This window comes from Scardinius erythrophthalmus, assembly GCF_964197995.2.
Source record: "Scardinius erythrophthalmus genome assembly, chromosome: 4".
NCBI classification, from domain to species: Eukaryota; Metazoa; Chordata; class Actinopteri; order Cypriniformes; family Leuciscidae; genus Scardinius; species Scardinius erythrophthalmus.
The window spans coordinates 384,355-401,854 of record NC_138224.1 but is presented as its reverse complement, the minus strand read 5'-3'; the positions used below and the strand labels follow the sequence as shown (position 1 = coordinate 401,854).

The 17,500-nt window shown below is 47.9% G+C and overlaps 1 protein-coding gene across 4 annotated transcripts in view; it reads left to right on the top strand.

Moving 5' to 3' along the window:
* Positions 1 to 3,230: 3,230 nt before the first annotated feature.
* Positions 3,231 to 17,500, top strand: part of tbk1 (TANK-binding kinase 1) — a 24,172-nt gene continuing 9,902 nt past the window's right edge. For 2 of the 4 annotated variants that reach the window (XM_081364153.1, XM_081364152.1), the window contains exons 1-5: positions 3,261 to 3,545; positions 4,991 to 5,096; positions 5,605 to 5,745; positions 6,724 to 6,853; positions 6,969 to 7,150. In XM_081364153.1, the coding sequence (XP_081220279.1) occupies positions 5,010 to 5,096; positions 5,605 to 5,745; positions 6,724 to 6,853; positions 6,969 to 7,150 (540 nt within the window). In that variant the 5' untranslated portion in view covers positions 3,261 to 3,545; positions 4,991 to 5,009. Of the gene's footprint in view, positions 3,546 to 4,990; positions 5,097 to 5,604; positions 5,746 to 6,723; positions 6,854 to 6,968; positions 7,151 to 17,500 lie in introns of all 4 variants that reach the window. The other 2 variants (XM_081364154.1, XM_081364155.1) reach the window with 2 other exon arrangements.

Sequence of the window (17,500 nt, the reverse complement as noted above, 5' to 3'; positions counted from 1 at the left end):
TGGCTATTTAAACAATTAATAGATTAATAAAACGAAAGAAAAAACTGACAGCATGCTGCTGAGTTTGGTTCGTTTGGCGCGGCGCCTCACAAACAAGTTGACGGAAAGGAAACCGAGACCGCAGTTTGTTTATTTTCTTTATTTTACAAAAGCACAATGTTGTGTTTTATTGCGAGTGTACACAAATATAAATAAATACGTTGCAGTTTCGAATGATGTCCTGAACAAAATAACGGAGTATATTTAAATGATTCCATCGTGCCGGTGGCGCCTCACACGCATTCCAGCATTGCAATCTTGACATCGCAGCCGGTTCATTATCAAAATAAAATAGTCAACCTCACATAAAAATTACACTGCTCTGTTTAAATAGTCAATAGCCTACAGTTCGCGCCATTCAGCGTAAGCACCGCTCCACTGTGATGTTTCCAAGCACATTTTTGCGCATGTGAAGAGGGTGATTTTCTGAAGAGGGATCGATATTGGAACGTGAGTGAAGTACAAAGAAGCCCACGAGCGTAATTTCCAATGGGGACAGGGGGGACATGTCCTCCCCACTTTTCAAAATCCAAAATCCCGTTTGCTATAATTTGTTTATATAGTGTGCACGCGATGTTCCCGGACGTGGACGCATCGACATAGGCTCGGTCCTGCTCCTCCGTGGTATCGCGTTTGCGGCACAGGCGATGAAACGCCAGAAACAACAACAGTAACTAAGCTATCGTTATATGATCCCGCTCTTATTCGTGCAAATGCTTTTTCATGCGCGACAAGACAAAAGAGAACACGCTGTCAGTGAATGTCCTCCTGACACACACACACACACACACACACACACACACACACGACCCACAGATAGACGCGCGCCAGTATCAAGTTCTCTTTCGCGCTAGAACGAACAACACACATGTATGCCATGTCCGTTTTGTCGAGTATTCTCACAATAACAGTCTTAAATGAGTTAAATAAAATCTTAAATTAAAGTAAAGAGTAGTGAGAGAATGGGATGCGTGAGATCGTCAGCTGTGGCTGGTCCTAAAGTGGCAGCAGCTAATTCTCGGAGAAAATTACTAACTGCTCTTGACTAAAGAATGCTTGTAGCTTTAATAAGGATTTATCTATATTTAGTTTATAATTTATGCAGTGCAGAATGTTTTGATAATCATATTAAATTTTTTGTATATTTCATACTTGTTAGACAGGAAAGGCACAGGTAAATATGACATTTATAATGGGTTTATGTAAGGTTTGTTTTAAGTTCACTTAAATTAAAAGTTTTTATATTTTTTGAAGCCTAATAAATATTTAAAATTTGGGGGGATAATCATTTTCATTTTTTCTTATAAGCCTATAATAAATAATAGTTTAGCATCCAAATAAATCGCGAATATGGAAAAAAATGTATTCGAATGAGAGAGTTACGTGTGCCCAACGCCGCTTACTTTCACTTTCGCTTTAAATTATTTCGCTTTGGCTTGTTTATAGATATATATATATTTTCATTCTTGTTCTGTTCTGAATATCATTAAATTTAAAGGATTTGTTGTGGAATATTTTTAGTGAAATTTTTAAGCATACAGCAAACGATAGTAGGCTATTAATTGGTTAAAATTCTTACAATGGTTAATGGTTTACCGGTTCATTAGCATCCCTGTAGCTTTAGCTAGATCAAAAGAGTGCAGAATCAACTTTGCGTTACGATCGCGTCACGGATAAGCCACTGCACGTGCATCATCAAAAGCGGTTGTTAACAAAAGGCTTAAGAATAGGCCTATATAGGCCTATGGGTCGCGTCAATAAAAAAAAAAAAAAAAGGGTCGCTCTTGAAAAAGTTTGAAAACCACTGGTCTAAATTCAAATTCAAAAATTGCATGACTGTACATAATACAATATTGCCAAAGCTTGGTATACATATAATAATTATAAAAACATCAAAATAATAAAATATTATAACATAACTTAAATTTAAATGTACAAATTAAATTAATTGTACAAATTAACAGTGTAACAAATGAGAATATGCGTGAAGATTTGATACCACAGTGTTTTAACAATTAGCCTACACACACCAGTCTATCTGTCTATCTGTATCTATTACCATAATAATGATTATTAAAAATGCTTTATTCCAAATAAAGCATTGGACAAACAAACATATTCTCAACATTCACAACACCAGCTGGAAATATGAAACCATATTCATTTCAAACACTGAAGTTGATTTATAATTTGGGTATTTCAAAGAGCGAGTGTGTGTGTGTGTGTGTGTGTGTGTGTGTGTGTGTGTGTGTGTGTGTGTGTGTGTGTGTGAGACGTGTAAATAACACTCCTTTCTTTATACACCTTCATAAGGCCTGTTCCCTTATAATATTTTACATTACGTAACAATGCATTCTGTTTCAGAGTCACCCATCCTAATCCTACAGGAAACGTTCTCAGAAAGTTCTGGCAACATTATGAACAAACGTTCTTCCAGACCAGTGACATTAATAGAACGTTCATTCAAAGATATATGTCTTTAATTATGTTCTCAAAACGTTAGAACAAATACAAAACATATAATATAAACGATATATAAACATAGCAATCACTGTTTAACAGTTCATTTGTAGTGTAACTATGGCCAGTGTGTGTTACTTCATTAAAAACATTATTATGGTTCTAGTTCGAATTCATCAAATGTTTATTTCATTAATATATGTTTCGTGCTTAATACTGGGCGGTCATGACATCTGTCAGATTTGTAATAAAACATAAAAGCAAAGGTTTAGCAGAGGATGGTTTCGATCCATCGACCTCTGGGTTATGGGCCCAGCACGCTTCCGCTGCGCCACTCTGCTTTCGCCAAAACCGGCGGAACAACACGGCTGATAAACACAACACGACGCGAATGTAGAGGGTTTATTATGATTTATTATCACGGTTTATTATAGAGCCACTAGTGATGACTAATGATGACCCACTTTATATTTATGTTAGTCATATTCGTATTATATTTATAAGTATACATATTTAGATATTCACTTTGCTCCTGAGCATCGCCCCCTACCGATAAACCACCACACTCGCACACTAACATATAAATCCACATCCACCACTGAGAAACAACATGTCTGTGAAAGGACGTCTGGTGTTATAATCTTAAAACAAAATAAAAGGGTTTTGAAGAACAAAAAAATATCCCATAAACTATTCCCATCCATGCAACAGTTTCCGTTCTCCTCTAATCTGATGTTTACGGTTGTCTAATGGCTGTGTGCGCATTGGAACTCGTGCATACTACGCAGTGTACACTGTATGTGCTTCAATCAAAACAGTGCGTGAAACTGTGCACTTTGTAGCGATACACGTTTCAGAAGCTCAGTTCGGAGTGGACTATTAACATTATTGATTAATGCGCAGTATACAGACCACTCACACGCGCTCGCAGCATCTACACTACAGCCGCAGCGCGAGTGAGTGCGCAGTGTGTGATCGCGGACACGGCCCGGTGTCGCTCATGTGATGAAAACACGGAAAACGGAAGAGACGTTCGTGCTCTCGAGGTGAGAACATATAAACATCATATGCTGACATTAAATACATCAAATAATCATCGCATGTCATCATTATTATATCTGTGTTTACTCTCTTACTCTAATGTTAGACGGAACAACGCAATGTTTAGACTGATGGGATGTGTATTTATTATTTATTTTAATATAATGAAAGCATGCTTGTGTTCAGTGCTGGATATTCCTCGATCTGTTTAATCGAATCTAATGTCACAGGACGATAATAAACCGCTTTATTCTGTCAGAATGTACTGTACTTTATTCCGTCAATGTACTTTCAGTTTCACTCGGTTCTGTGTCGTAACGATCCGAACAGCTGAAATAAACCTCACGATTCTCTCTCGCTTCTCCTTTTACCTCTAATTTGACATGTTTAGGTTAGTTTGACGCTAAAAGGCGAAAGAATCACGCGCTGGTGCGGGAAATTCCCGCAGATCTGTGACGTCACGGTGAAAAACAGTCCCGCAGCTGATTTCACAACATCCTCATCATCCTCAGCGCTTTTAAACACGCGAGTTACGGTCGTTTCGGCGAAATGAAAGCTAAAGTGTTCCGAGACGACATTGCACTCAAGAAATACAGTCAAACCAGACATTACTCAGACTCCAGATCTCACTCTCGATATATCCACTAGTGTGATCAGGACACTATTCATTATGTAAGAGAGGAGAGCAGAATCAAGTAAACTGTGACATATTACACCCCAATATTCCTCATTCAGAGACTACCAGTGACATTAAGGACCAAAGCTGATTCGGACACTTTGAGCTGATCATGTTTTGCTGAAGTGTGTTGTCTTTAATTGCTAATGCTCTTTTTACACACAGACTGAACACAATGAAGCATTGCTTGGTGATTGGTTGAGCTAAACTGGTATTATCTAATTGTGTAGTTAAATTTAACAGCTGACAGATATTCAACATAATTCATGTGTGAGACAGTCTAACAGAAGGACGGACAAAACCAGTCAAACATCAGCTGAGTTCTGCTCATATTTCATTACCGTTCTCTAAACTATAGCGGATAAACTGTGATCATGTGATAATGTTGAAGGCGTCTGTGTTTTGACTGTATAGCCAATGTTCTAAGAACGTTTTGCGAATGTTCCCAGTAAGTTATGAAAACGTGAATGTTTCTTCTTGGTTCTTTGAACGTTACAGCAACATTGTATCATTCTTCAAACATTAAGGAAAGTTACTTTTGAATCTGAACGTTCTGAAACAAGTCGAAACATTTAAAAAACGTGTAAATGAAACGTTCCATGATGTTTTGAGATCATTATAAAAGGCCAGATAACTTTGAACGAACTGGAAGAACCTTGACAGAACGTTCCCTGTTATCTGGGTAATACCTGAAGGATTACTGTAGTACTGAATGATTGTCGTGGTACATTATGTTCTCAGAGATGTCCTCATGAATGTGCTGATGTGTTTCAGGTGAATCTACAGAGTCATCATGCAGAGTACGGCGAACTACCTGTGGATGATGTCGGACCTGCTGGGTCAGGGCGCCACGGCCAACGTGTACCGCGGCCGACACAAGGTATCCGCGCTCTATCCGCGCTCTATCCGCGCATCTCCCAATCCTCAGGCTTTACCTCAGTTACGCGTGCTGGAAACCGGTCTCAGGTTCATGAGAATCAATGCTTCGTTCATCCGATTGAGTCCTTCATCAGTGTTTAATTCCCCTCGGATCGGAACCCGGAGAACAGGGAACGTTATGAGCAAACGTTCTTCCAGTAACATTAATAGAACGTTCGGTTTTAAATGTAACGCTTTTTAAATGTTTCTACTTGTTTCAGAACGTTCAGATTCAAAAGTAACGTTCCATAGTGTTTGAAGAATGATACAATGTTTCTGTTCCCGTAACGTTCACAGAAGAAACGCTCTTGAAACATTTAAAAAACTGCATGTTTCTGATTCACTTGTTAAGCCTCACTCTGAATCTCTCACACAGGGATTTTGATTCATTTGAGTCAGTGAATCGTTGATTCCTCAGCACATGTTTCTGAACTCTGAGTGATGTGACCTTTATATTCGACTCTCTGTAGAAAACGGGCGATCTGTACGCGGTCAAAGTGTTCAATAACCTGAGCTTTCTGCGGCCGCTGGACGTCCAGATGAGGGAGTTCGAGGTGCTGAAGAAACTCAACCACAAAAACATCGTGAAGCTCTTCGCCGTCGAGGAGGAGGTGAGACCACACCTGAGACCACACCTGACTTCTGGAAAGAGTATTAGTCCACTTCAGAGTCAAAATTACTCTTCTCACGTCATCCAACATGTTCACGTCGGAAAGAAATTAAGGAAAACACTCCAGGATGTTCCTCCATAAAGTGTCTTCAATGGGGTCCAACGGGTCGAAGGTCCAGATGTGAGTTTCAGTGCAGCTTCAAAGTCTCGACACGATCCAGCCGAGGAATAAGAGTCTCATCTAGACAAACCAGCCGACATTTTATAAACAAATAAACATTTATATACTTTTATCCACTAATGCTCGTCTTGCTCTAGCTGTGATGCGACACACATTACGTGATCAGGTTGAAAGGTCAAGCGTGACGTAGGCGTAAGAACAGACCTAGTGTTTACAGAGTGAGTGAATGTGCAAAGACTAAGTAAAAAAATAAATAAAAAATAAACAACAATGTCGGATGATTTTGAAGTTGGAAGTTTTTCACCCTATTCTACATTTCTGAACCGGAACACGCGTGACCTTTCACCCTGATGTCGCATCACAGCGAGAGCAAGACCAGCATTAGTGGTTAAAAGTATATAAATGTTTATTTTGTTATAAAATGTCCGCTGGTTTGTCTAGATGAGACTCTTATTCCTCGGCTGGATCGTGTCGAGACTTTGAAGCTGCACTGAAACTCACATCTGGACCTTCGACCCGTTGGACCCCATTGAAGACACTATATGGAGGAACATCCTGGAGTGTTTTCCTTAATTTCTTTCCGACTGAAGAAAGAAAGACGTGAACATGTTTGATGACGCGAGGAGAGTAAAGAATCAGGAGAATGTAATTCTTTCATTCTGAAGTCACTGCTGAACTCTTCCCTGATTCACTTCCTCGTGTGTGTGTGTGTGTGTGTGTAAGCTGTAATACCGGTTCTCTATGAACACCAGACGTCACAGTTCTGTTGTGATTGTGAACGCTGATGTTGTTTGTCAGTCGAACACGCGCCACAAGGTGTTGGTGATGGAGTATTGTCCGTGTGGGAGTCTGTACACGGTCCTGGAGGAGCCGACCAACGCCTACGGGCTCCCGGAGGACGAGTTCCTCATCGTTCTGCAGGACGTCGGTGAGTTCTGCACACACACACACACACACACGACACGAGCCGGAGAACACAGCGCTCCTCAAGGTTTCCTAAGGGAAGATCCCACTGATCTCACGTGAGTGTCATCATGTGACAGTGGCAGGAATGAACCACCTGAGGGAGTACGGCATCGTGCATCGGGACATCAAGCCGGGGAACATCATGCGTGTGATCGGAGAGGACGGCCGATCCGTCTATAAACTCACGGACTTCGGAGCCGCTCGCGAGCTGGAGGACGACGAGCAGTTCGTGTCGCTCTACGGCACTGAGGAATATCTGGTGAGCCGAGGATCATGGGAAAACAATAACCCTATTTAAAAAATAAAAATATGATTTATTTCTTCATTTTTAAACATTTTACAAACAAAAAAATGATACAAAAGGAAGACAGTGAAAGAGTGGGTTACAGTACAGACAACAATAATCAAAACAGAGGAAATAAATAAAATAATAATAACATGGGCCCTATTATAAGGATCTAAGCGCATTTTCTAAAGCACACGACGCAAGTGCACTTTTGGCGTCCGAATCCACTTCTGCTAGTTTAACGATGGGACAAATGGTCGGTGCTCCCGGCGCTGGTCTAACAGTGTCGTCTCTATTCTAATGAGTAATGTGTGTGTTTTGGGCAGAGTGTAGCGTGTTGTGGACCCGCCTATAGGCTCATATTACGAACACGCTCTTTAAATAACAAAAACAATACAGTGCCATTGCCTTTAGAGCAGCTTCAGTCGGTCAACAGCCAGAACACACACTCGTCCTCAGAACAGCAGCGCTACATCACTGAGCCAGAACACACACTCGTCCTCAGAACAGCAGCGCTACATCACTGAGCCAGAACACACACTCGTCCTCAGAACAGCAGCGCTACATCACTGAGCCTGAACACACACTCGTCCTCAGAACAGCAGCGCTACATCACTGAGCCAGAACACACACTCGTCCTCAGAACAGCAGCGCTACATCACTGAGCCAGAACACACACTCGTCCTCAGAACAGCAGCGCTACATCACTGAGCCAGAACACACACTCGTCCTCAGAACAGCAGCGCTACATCACTGAGCCTGAACACACACTCGTCCTCAGAACAGCAGCGCTACATCACTGAGCCAGAACACACACTCGTCCTCAGAACAGCAGCGCTACATCACTGAGCCTGAACACACACTCGTCCTCAGAACAGCAGCGCTACATCACTGAGCCTGAACACACACTCGTCCTCAGAACAGCAGCGCTACATCACTGAGCCAGAACACACACTCGTCCTCAGAACAGCAGCGCTACATCACTGAGCCTGAACACACACTCGTCCTCAGAACAGCAGCGCTACATCACTGAGCCAGAACACACACTCGTCCTCAGAACAGCAGCGCTACATCACTGAGCCAGAACACACACTCGTCCTCAGAACAGCAGCGCTACATCACTGAGCCAGAACACACACTCGTCCTCAGAACAGCAGCGCTACATCACTGAGCCTGAACACACACTCGTCCTCAGAACAGCAGCGCTACATCACTGAGCCAGAACACACACTCGTCCTCAGAACAGCAGCGCTACATCACTGAGCCTGAACACACACTCGTCCTCAGAACAGCAGCGCTACATCACTGAGCCAGAACACACACTCGTCCTCAGAACAGCAGCGCTACATCACTGAGCCAGAACACACACTCGTCCTCAGAACAGCAGCGCTACATCACTGAGCCTGAACACACACTCGTCCTCAGAACAGCAGCGCTACATCACTGAGCCTGAACACACACTCGTCCTCAGAACAGCAGCGCTACATCACTGAGCCTGAACACACACTCGTCCTCAGAACAGCAGCGCTACATCACTGAGCCTGAACACACACTCGTCCTCAGAACAGCAGCGCTACATCACTGAGCCAGAACACACACTCGTCCTCAGAACAGCAGCGCTACATCACTGAGCCTGAACACACACTCGTCCTCAGAACAGCAGCGCTACATCACTGAGCCAGAACACACACTCGTCCTCAGAACAGCAGCGCTACATCACTGAGCCAGAACACACACTCGTCCTCAGAACAGCAGCGCTACATCACTGAGCCTGAACACACACTCGTCCTCAGAACAGCAGCGCTACATCACTGAGCCTGAACACACACTCGTCCTCAGAACAGCAGCGCTACATCACTGAGCCAGAACACACACTCGTCCTCAGAACAGCAGCGCTACATCACTGAGCCAGAACACACACTCGTCCTCAGAACAGCAGCGCTACATCACTGAGCCTGAACACACACTCGTCCTCAGAACAGCAGCGCTACATCACTGAGCCTGAACACACACTCGTCCTCAGAACAGCAGCGCTACATCACTGAGCCTGAACACACACTCGTCCTCAGAACAGCAGCGCTACATCACTGAGCCAGAACACACACTCGTCCTCAGAACAGCAGCGCTACATCACTGAGCCAGAACACACACTCGTCCTCAGAACAGCAGCGCTACATCACTGAGCCAGAACACACACTCGTCCTCAGAACAGCAGCGCTACATCACTGAGCCTGAACACACACTCGTCCTCAGAACAGCAGCGCTACATCACTGAGCCAGAACACACACTCGTCCTCAGAACAGCAGCGCTACATCACTGAGCCAGAACACACACTCGTCCTCAGAACAGCAGCGCTACATCACTGAGCCTGAACACACACTCGTCCTCAGAACAGCAGCGCTACATCACTGAGCCAGAACACACACTCGTCCTCAGAACAGCAGCGCTACATCACTGAGCCAGAACACACACTCGTCCTCAGAACAGCAGCGCTACATCACTGAGCCAGAACACACACTCGTCCTCAGAACAGCAGCGCTACATCACTGAGCCAGAACACACACTCGTCCTCAGAACAGCAGCGCTACATCACTGAGCCTGAACACACACTCGTCCTCAGAACAGCAGCGCTACATCACTGAGCCAGAACACACACTCGTCCTCAGAACAGCAGCGCTACATCACTGAGCCAGAACACACACTCGTCCTCAGAACAGCAGCGCTACATCACTGAGCCTGAACACACACTCGTCCTCAGAACAGCAGCGCTACATCACTGAGCCAGAACACACACTCGTCCTCAGAACAGCAGCGCTACATCACTGAGCCTGAACACACACTCGTCCTCAGAACAGCAGCGCTACATCACTGAGCCAGAACACACACTCGTCCTCAGAACAGCAGCGCTACATCACTGAGCCAGAACACACACTCGTCCTCAGAACAGCAGCGCTACATCACTGAGCCAGAACACACACTCGTCCTCAGAACAGCAGCGCTACATCACTGAGCCTGAACACACACTCGTCCTCAGAACAGCAGCGCTACATCACTGAGCCAGAACACACACTCGTCCTCAGAACAGCAGCGCTACATCACTGAGCCTGAACACACACTCGTCCTCAGAACAGCAGCGCTACATCACTGAGCCTGAACACACACTCGTCCTCAGAACAGCAGCGCTACATCACTGAGCCTGAACACACACTCGTCCTCAGAACAGCAGCGCTACATCACTGAGCCAGAACACACACTCGTCCTCAGAACAGCAGCGCTACATCACTGAGCCTGAACACACACTCGTCCTCAGAACAGCAGCGCTACATCACTGAGCCTGAACACACACTCGTCCTCAGAACAGCAGCGCTACATCACTGAGCCAGAACACACACTCGTCCTCAGAACAGCAGCGCTACATCACTGAGCCAGAACACACACTCGTCCTCAGAACAGCAGCGCTACATCACTGAGCCAGAACACACACTCGTCCTCAGAACAGCAGCGCTACATCACTGAGCCTGAACACACACTCGTCCTCAGAACAGCAGCGCTACATCACTGAGCCTGAACACACACTCGTCCTCAGAACAGCAGCGCTACATCACTGAGCCTGAACACACACTCGTCCTCAGAACAGCAGCGCTACATCACTGAGCCTGAACACACACTCGTCCTCAGAACAGCAGCGCTACATCACTGAGCCAGAACACACACTCGTCCTCAGAACAGCAGCGCTACATCACTGAGCCAGAACACACACTCGTCCTCAGAACAGCAGCGCTACATCACTGAGCCAGAACACACACTCGTCCTCAGAACAGCAGCGCTACATCACTGAGCCTGAACACACACTCGTCCTCAGAACAGCAGCGCTACATCACTGAGCCAGAACACACACTCGTCCTCAGAACAGCAGCGCTACATCACTGAGCCTGAACACACACTCGTCCTCAGAACAGCAGCGCTACATCACTGAGCCTGAACACACACTCGTCCTCAGAACAGCAGCGCTACATCACTGAGCCAGAACACACACTCGTCCTCAGAACAGCAGCGCTACATCACTGAGCCAGAACACACACTCGTCCTCAGAACAGCAGCGCTACATCACTGAGCCTGAACACACACTCGTCCTCAGAACAGCAGCGCTACATCACTGAGCCAGAACACACACTCGTCCTCAGAACAGCAGCGCTACATCACTGAGCCAGAACACACACTCGTCCTCAGAACAGCAGCGCTACATCACTGAGCCAGAACACACACTCGTCCTCAGAACAGCAGCGCTACATCACTGAGCCTGAACACACACTCGTCCTCAGAACAGCAGCGCTACATCACTGAGCCTGAACACACACTCGTCCTCAGAACAGCAGCGCTACATCACTGAGCCTGAACACACACTCGTCCTCAGAACAGCAGCGCTACATCACTGAGCCTGAACACACACTCGTCCTCAGAACAGCAGCGCTACATCACTGAGCCTGAACACACACTCGTCCTCAGAACAGCAGCGCTACATCACTGAGCCAGAACACACACTCGTCCTCAGAACAGCAGCGCTACATCACTGAGCCTGAACACACACTCGTCCTCAGAACAGCAGCGCTACATCACTGAGCCTGAACACACACTCGTCCTCAGAACAGCAGCGCTACATCACTGAGCCAGAACACACACTCGTCCTCAGAACAGCAGCGCTACATCACTGAGCCAGAACACACACTCGTCCTCAGAACAGCAGCGCTACATCACTGAGCCAGAACACACACTCGTCCTCAGAACAGCAGCGCTACATCACTGAGCCTGAACACACACTCGTCCTCAGAACAGCAGCGCTACATCACTGAGCCAGAACACACACTCGTCCTCAGAACAGCAGCGCTACATCACTGAGCCAGAACACACACTCGTCCTCAGAACAGCAGCGCTACATCACTGAGCCAGAACACACACTCGTCCTCAGAACAGCAGCGCTACATCACTGAGCCTGAACACACACTCGTCCTCAGAACAGCAGCGCTACATCACTGAGCCAGAACACACACTCGTCCTCAGAACAGCAGCGCTACATCACTGAGCCTGAACACACACTCGTCCTCAGAACAGCAGCGCTACATCACTGAGCCAGAACACACACTCGTCCTCAGAACAGCAGCGCTACATCACTGAGCCAGAACACACACTCGTCCTCAGAACAGCAGCGCTACATCACTGAGCCAGAACACACACTCGTCCTCAGAACAGCAGCGCTACATCACTGAGCCTGAACACACACTCGTCCTCAGAACAGCAGCGCTACATCACTGAGCCAGAACACACACTCGTCCTCAGAACAGCAGCGCTACATCACTGAGCCAGAACACACACTCGTCCTCAGAACAGCAGCGCTACATCACTGAGCCTGAACACACACTCGTCCTCAGAACAGCAGCGCTACATCACTGAGCCTGAACACACACTCGTCCTCAGAACAGCAGCGCTACATCACTGAGCCAGAACACACACTCGTCCTCAGAACAGCAGCGCTACATCACTGAGCCAGAACACACACTCGTCCTCAGAACAGCAGCGCTACATCACTGAGCCAGAACACACACTCGTCCTCAGAACAGCAGCGCTACATCACTGAGCCAGAACACACACTCGTCCTCAGAACAGCAGCGCTACATCACTGAGCCAGAACACACACTCGTCCTCAGAACAGCAGCGCTACATCACTGAGCCTGAACACACACTCGTCCTCAGAACAGCAGCGCTACATCACTGAGCCAGAACACACACTCGTCCTCAGAACAGCAGCGCTACATCACTGAGCCAGAACACACACTCGTCCTCAGAACAGCAGCGCTACATCACTGAGCCTGAACACACACTCGTCCTCAGAACAGCAGCGCTACATCACTGAGCCAGAACACACACTCGTCCTCAGAACAGCAGCGCTACATCACTGAGCCTGAACACACACTCGTCCTCAGAACAGCAGCGCTACATCACTGAGCCTGAACACACACTCGTCCTCAGAACAGCAGCGCTACATCACTGAGCCAGAACACACACTCGTCCTCAGAACAGCAGCGCTACATCACTGAGCCTGAACACACACTCGTCCTCAGAACAGCAGCGCTACATCACTGAGCCTGAACACACACTCGTCCTCAGAACAGCAGCGCTACATCACTGAGCCAGAACACACACTCGTCCTCAGAACAGCAGCGCTACATCACTGAGCCTGAACACACACTCGTCCTCAGAACAGCAGCGCTACATCACTGAGCCAGAACACACACTCGTCCTCAGAACAGCAGCGCTACATCACTGAGCCAGAACACACACTCGTCCTCAGAACAGCAGCGCTACATCACTGAGCCTGAACACACACTCGTCCTCAGAACAGCAGCGCTACATCACTGAGCCTGAACACACACTCGTCCTCAGAACAGCAGCGCTACATCACTGAGCCTGAACACACACTCGTCCTCAGAACAGCAGCGCTACATCACTGAGCCAGAACACACACTCGTCCTCAGAACAGCAGCGCTACATCACTGAGCCTGAACACACACTCGTCCTCAGAACAGCAGCGCTACATCACTGAGCCAGAACACACACTCGTCCTCAGAACAGCAGCGCTACATCACTGAGCCAGAACACACACTCGTCCTCAGAACAGCAGCGCTACATCACTGAGCCTGAACACACACTCGTCCTCAGAACAGCAGCGCTACATCACTGAGCCTGAACACACACTCGTCCTCAGAACAGCAGCGCTACATCACTGAGCCTGAACACACACTCGTCCTCAGAACAGCAGCGCTACATCACTGAGCCAGAACACACACTCGTCCTCAGAACAGCAGCGCTACATCACTGAGCCTGAACACACACTCGTCCTCAGAACAGCAGCGCTACATCACTGAGCCAGAACACACACTCGTCCTCAGAACAGCAGCGCTACATCACTGAGCCAGAACACACACTCGTCCTCAGAACAGCAGCGCTACATCACTGAGCCAGAACACACACTCGTCCTCAGAACAGCAGCGCTACATCACTGAGCCAGAACACACACTCGTCCTCAGAACAGCAGCGCTACATCACTGAGCCAGAACACACACTCGTCCTCAGAACAGCAGCGCTACATCACTGAGCCAGAACACACACTCGTCCTCAGAACAGCAGCGCTACATCACTGAGCCTGAACACACACTCGTCCTCAGAACAGCAGCGCTACATCACTGAGCCTGAACACACACTCGTCCTCAGAACAGCAGCGCTACATCACTGAGCCTGAACACACACTCGTCCTCAGAACAGCAGCGCTACATCACTGAGCCAGAACACACACTCGTCCTCAGAACAGCAGCGCTACATCACTGAGCCAGAACACACACTCGTCCTCAGAACAGCAGCGCTACATCACTGAGCCAGAACACACACTCGTCCTCAGAACAGCAGCGCTACATCACTGAGCCAGAACACACACTCGTCCTCAGAACAGCAGCGCTACATCACTGAGCCAGAACACACACTCGTCCTCAGAACAGCAGCGCTACATCACTGAGCCAGAACACACACTCGTCCTCAGAACAGCAGCGCTACATCACTGAGCCTGAACACACACTCGTCCTCAGAACAGCAGCGCTACATCACTGAGCCTGAACACACACTCGTCCTCAGAACAGCAGCGCTACATCACTGAGCCAGAACACACACTCGTCCTCAGAACAGCAGCGCTACATCACTGAGCCTGAACACACACTCGTCCTCAGAACAGCAGCGCTACATCACTGAGCCTGAACACACACTCGTCCTCAGAACAGCAGCGCTACATCACTGAGCCTGAACACACACTCGTCCTCAGAACAGCAGCGCTACATCACTGAGCCAGAACACACACTCGTCCTCAGAACAGCAGCGCTACATCACTGAGCCTGAACACACACTCGTCCTCAGAACAGCAGCGCTACATCACTGAGCCTGAACACACACTCGTCCTCAGAACAGCAGCGCTACATCACTGAGCCTGAACACACACTCGTCCTCAGAACAGCAGCGCTACATCACTGAGCCAGAACACACACTCGTCCTCAGAACAGCAGCGCTACATCACTGAGCCTGAACACACACTCGTCCTCAGAACAGCAGCGCTACATCACTGAGCCAGAACACACACTCGTCCTCAGAACAGCAGCGCTACATCACTGAGCCAGAACACACACTCGTCCTCAGAACAGCAGCGCTACATCACTGAGCCAGAACACACACTCGTCCTCAGAACAGCAGCGCTACATCACTGAGCCAGAACACACACTCGTCCTCAGAACAGCAGCGCTACATCACTGAGCCTGAACACACACTCGTCCTCAGAACAGCAGCGCTACATCACTGAGCCAGAACACACACTCGTCCTCAGAACAGCAGCGCTACATCACTGAGCCAGAACACACACTCGTCCTCAGAACAGCAGCGCTACATCACTGAGCCAGAACACACACTCGTCCTCAGAACAGCAGCGCTACATCACTGAGCCAGAACACACACTCGTCCTCAGAACAGCAGCGCTACATCACTGAGCCAGAACACACACTCGTCCTCAGAACAGCAGCGCTACATCACTGAGCCAGAACACACACTCGTCCTCAGAACAGCAGCGCTACATCACTGAGCCAGAACACACACTCGTCCTCAGAACAGCAGCGCTACATCACTGAGCCAGAACACACACTCGTCCTCAGAACAGCAGCGCTACATCACTGAGCCTGAACACACACTCGTCCTCAGAACAGCAGCGCTACATCACTGAGCCTGAACACACACTCGTCCTCAGAACAGCAGCGCTACATCACTGAGCCAGAACACACACTCGTCCTCAGAACAGCAGCGCTACATCACTGAGCCTGAACACACACTCGTCCTCAGAACAGCAGCGCTACATCACTGAGCCAGAACACACACTCGTCCTCAGAACAGCAGCGCTACATCACTGAGCCTGAACACACACTCGTCCTCAGAACAGCAGCGCTACATCACTGAGCCAGAACACACACTCGTCCTCAGAACAGCAGCGCTACATCACTGAGCCTGAACACACACTCGTCCTCAGAACAGCAGCGCTACATCACTGAGCCTGAACACACACTCGTCCTCAGAACAGCAGCGCTACATCACTGAGCCAGAACACACACTCGTCCTCAGAACAGCAGCCCATGGGACACAGATGAGCGCTAATGCATTCGCTATTTAAATAGCGCGGCGCAGGAAAATGAAAACTGCGTCGGGCTGAAGCTAGCAGAACACACTCGCGTCGCTCCTGGTGTGTGATAGGGCCCAGTGTGTTTCTCCTAGTGTAAATCTTTGGTGAGTTGCATTGAAGAACACACACTTTCAACATTTTAGGAGTTTATAATTGCTCATATTGCATATTTTGTAGCCTCTGACAAGCTACAATAGAGTATAATAGGGCCTGATGTGTGTTTGTACCTGAGAAACATGTGCTGATCTGTGTGTGTGTGTGTGTGTGTGTGTGTGTGTGTGTGTGTGTGTGTGTGCTGATCTGTGTGTGTGTGTGTGTGTGTGTGTGTGCTGATCTGTGTGTGTGTGTGTGTGTGTGTGTGTGTGTGTGTGTGTGTGCTGATCTGTGTGTGTGTGTGCTGATCTCTGTGTGTGTGTGTGTGTGTGTGTGTGTGTGTGCTGATCTGTGTGTGTGTGTGTGTGTGTGTGTGTGTGTGTGTGTGTGCTGATCTGTGTGTGTGTGTGTGTGTGTGTGTGTGTGTGTGCTGATCTGTGTGTGTGCTGATCTGTGTGTGTGTGTGTGTGCTGATCTGTGTGTGTGTGTGTGTGTGTGTGTGTGTGTGTGTGTGTGTGTGTGCTGGTGTGTGTGTGTGTGTGTGTGTGTGTGTGTGTGTGCTGGTGTGTGTGTGTGCTGATCTGTGTGTGTGCTGATCTGTGTGTGTGCTGATCTGTGTGTGTGTGTGTGTGTGTGTGTGTGCTGGTGTGTGTGTGTGCTGATCTGTGTGTGTGTGTGTGTGTGTGTGTGTGTGTGCTGGTGTGTGTGTGTGTGTGCTGATCTGTGTGTGCTGATCTGTGTGTGTGTGTGTGTGTGCTGGTGTGTGTGTGTGCTGATCTGTGTGTGTGTGTGCTGATCTGTGTGTGCGCTGGTGTGTGTGTGTGTGTGCTGATCTGTGTGTGTGTGCTGATCTGTGTGTGTGCTGGTGTGTGTGTGCGTGTGTGTGTGCTGGTGTGTGTGTGTGTGTGTGCTGATCTGTGTGTGTGTGCTGATCTGTGTGTGTGTGTGCTGGTGTGTGTGTGTGTGTGTGTGT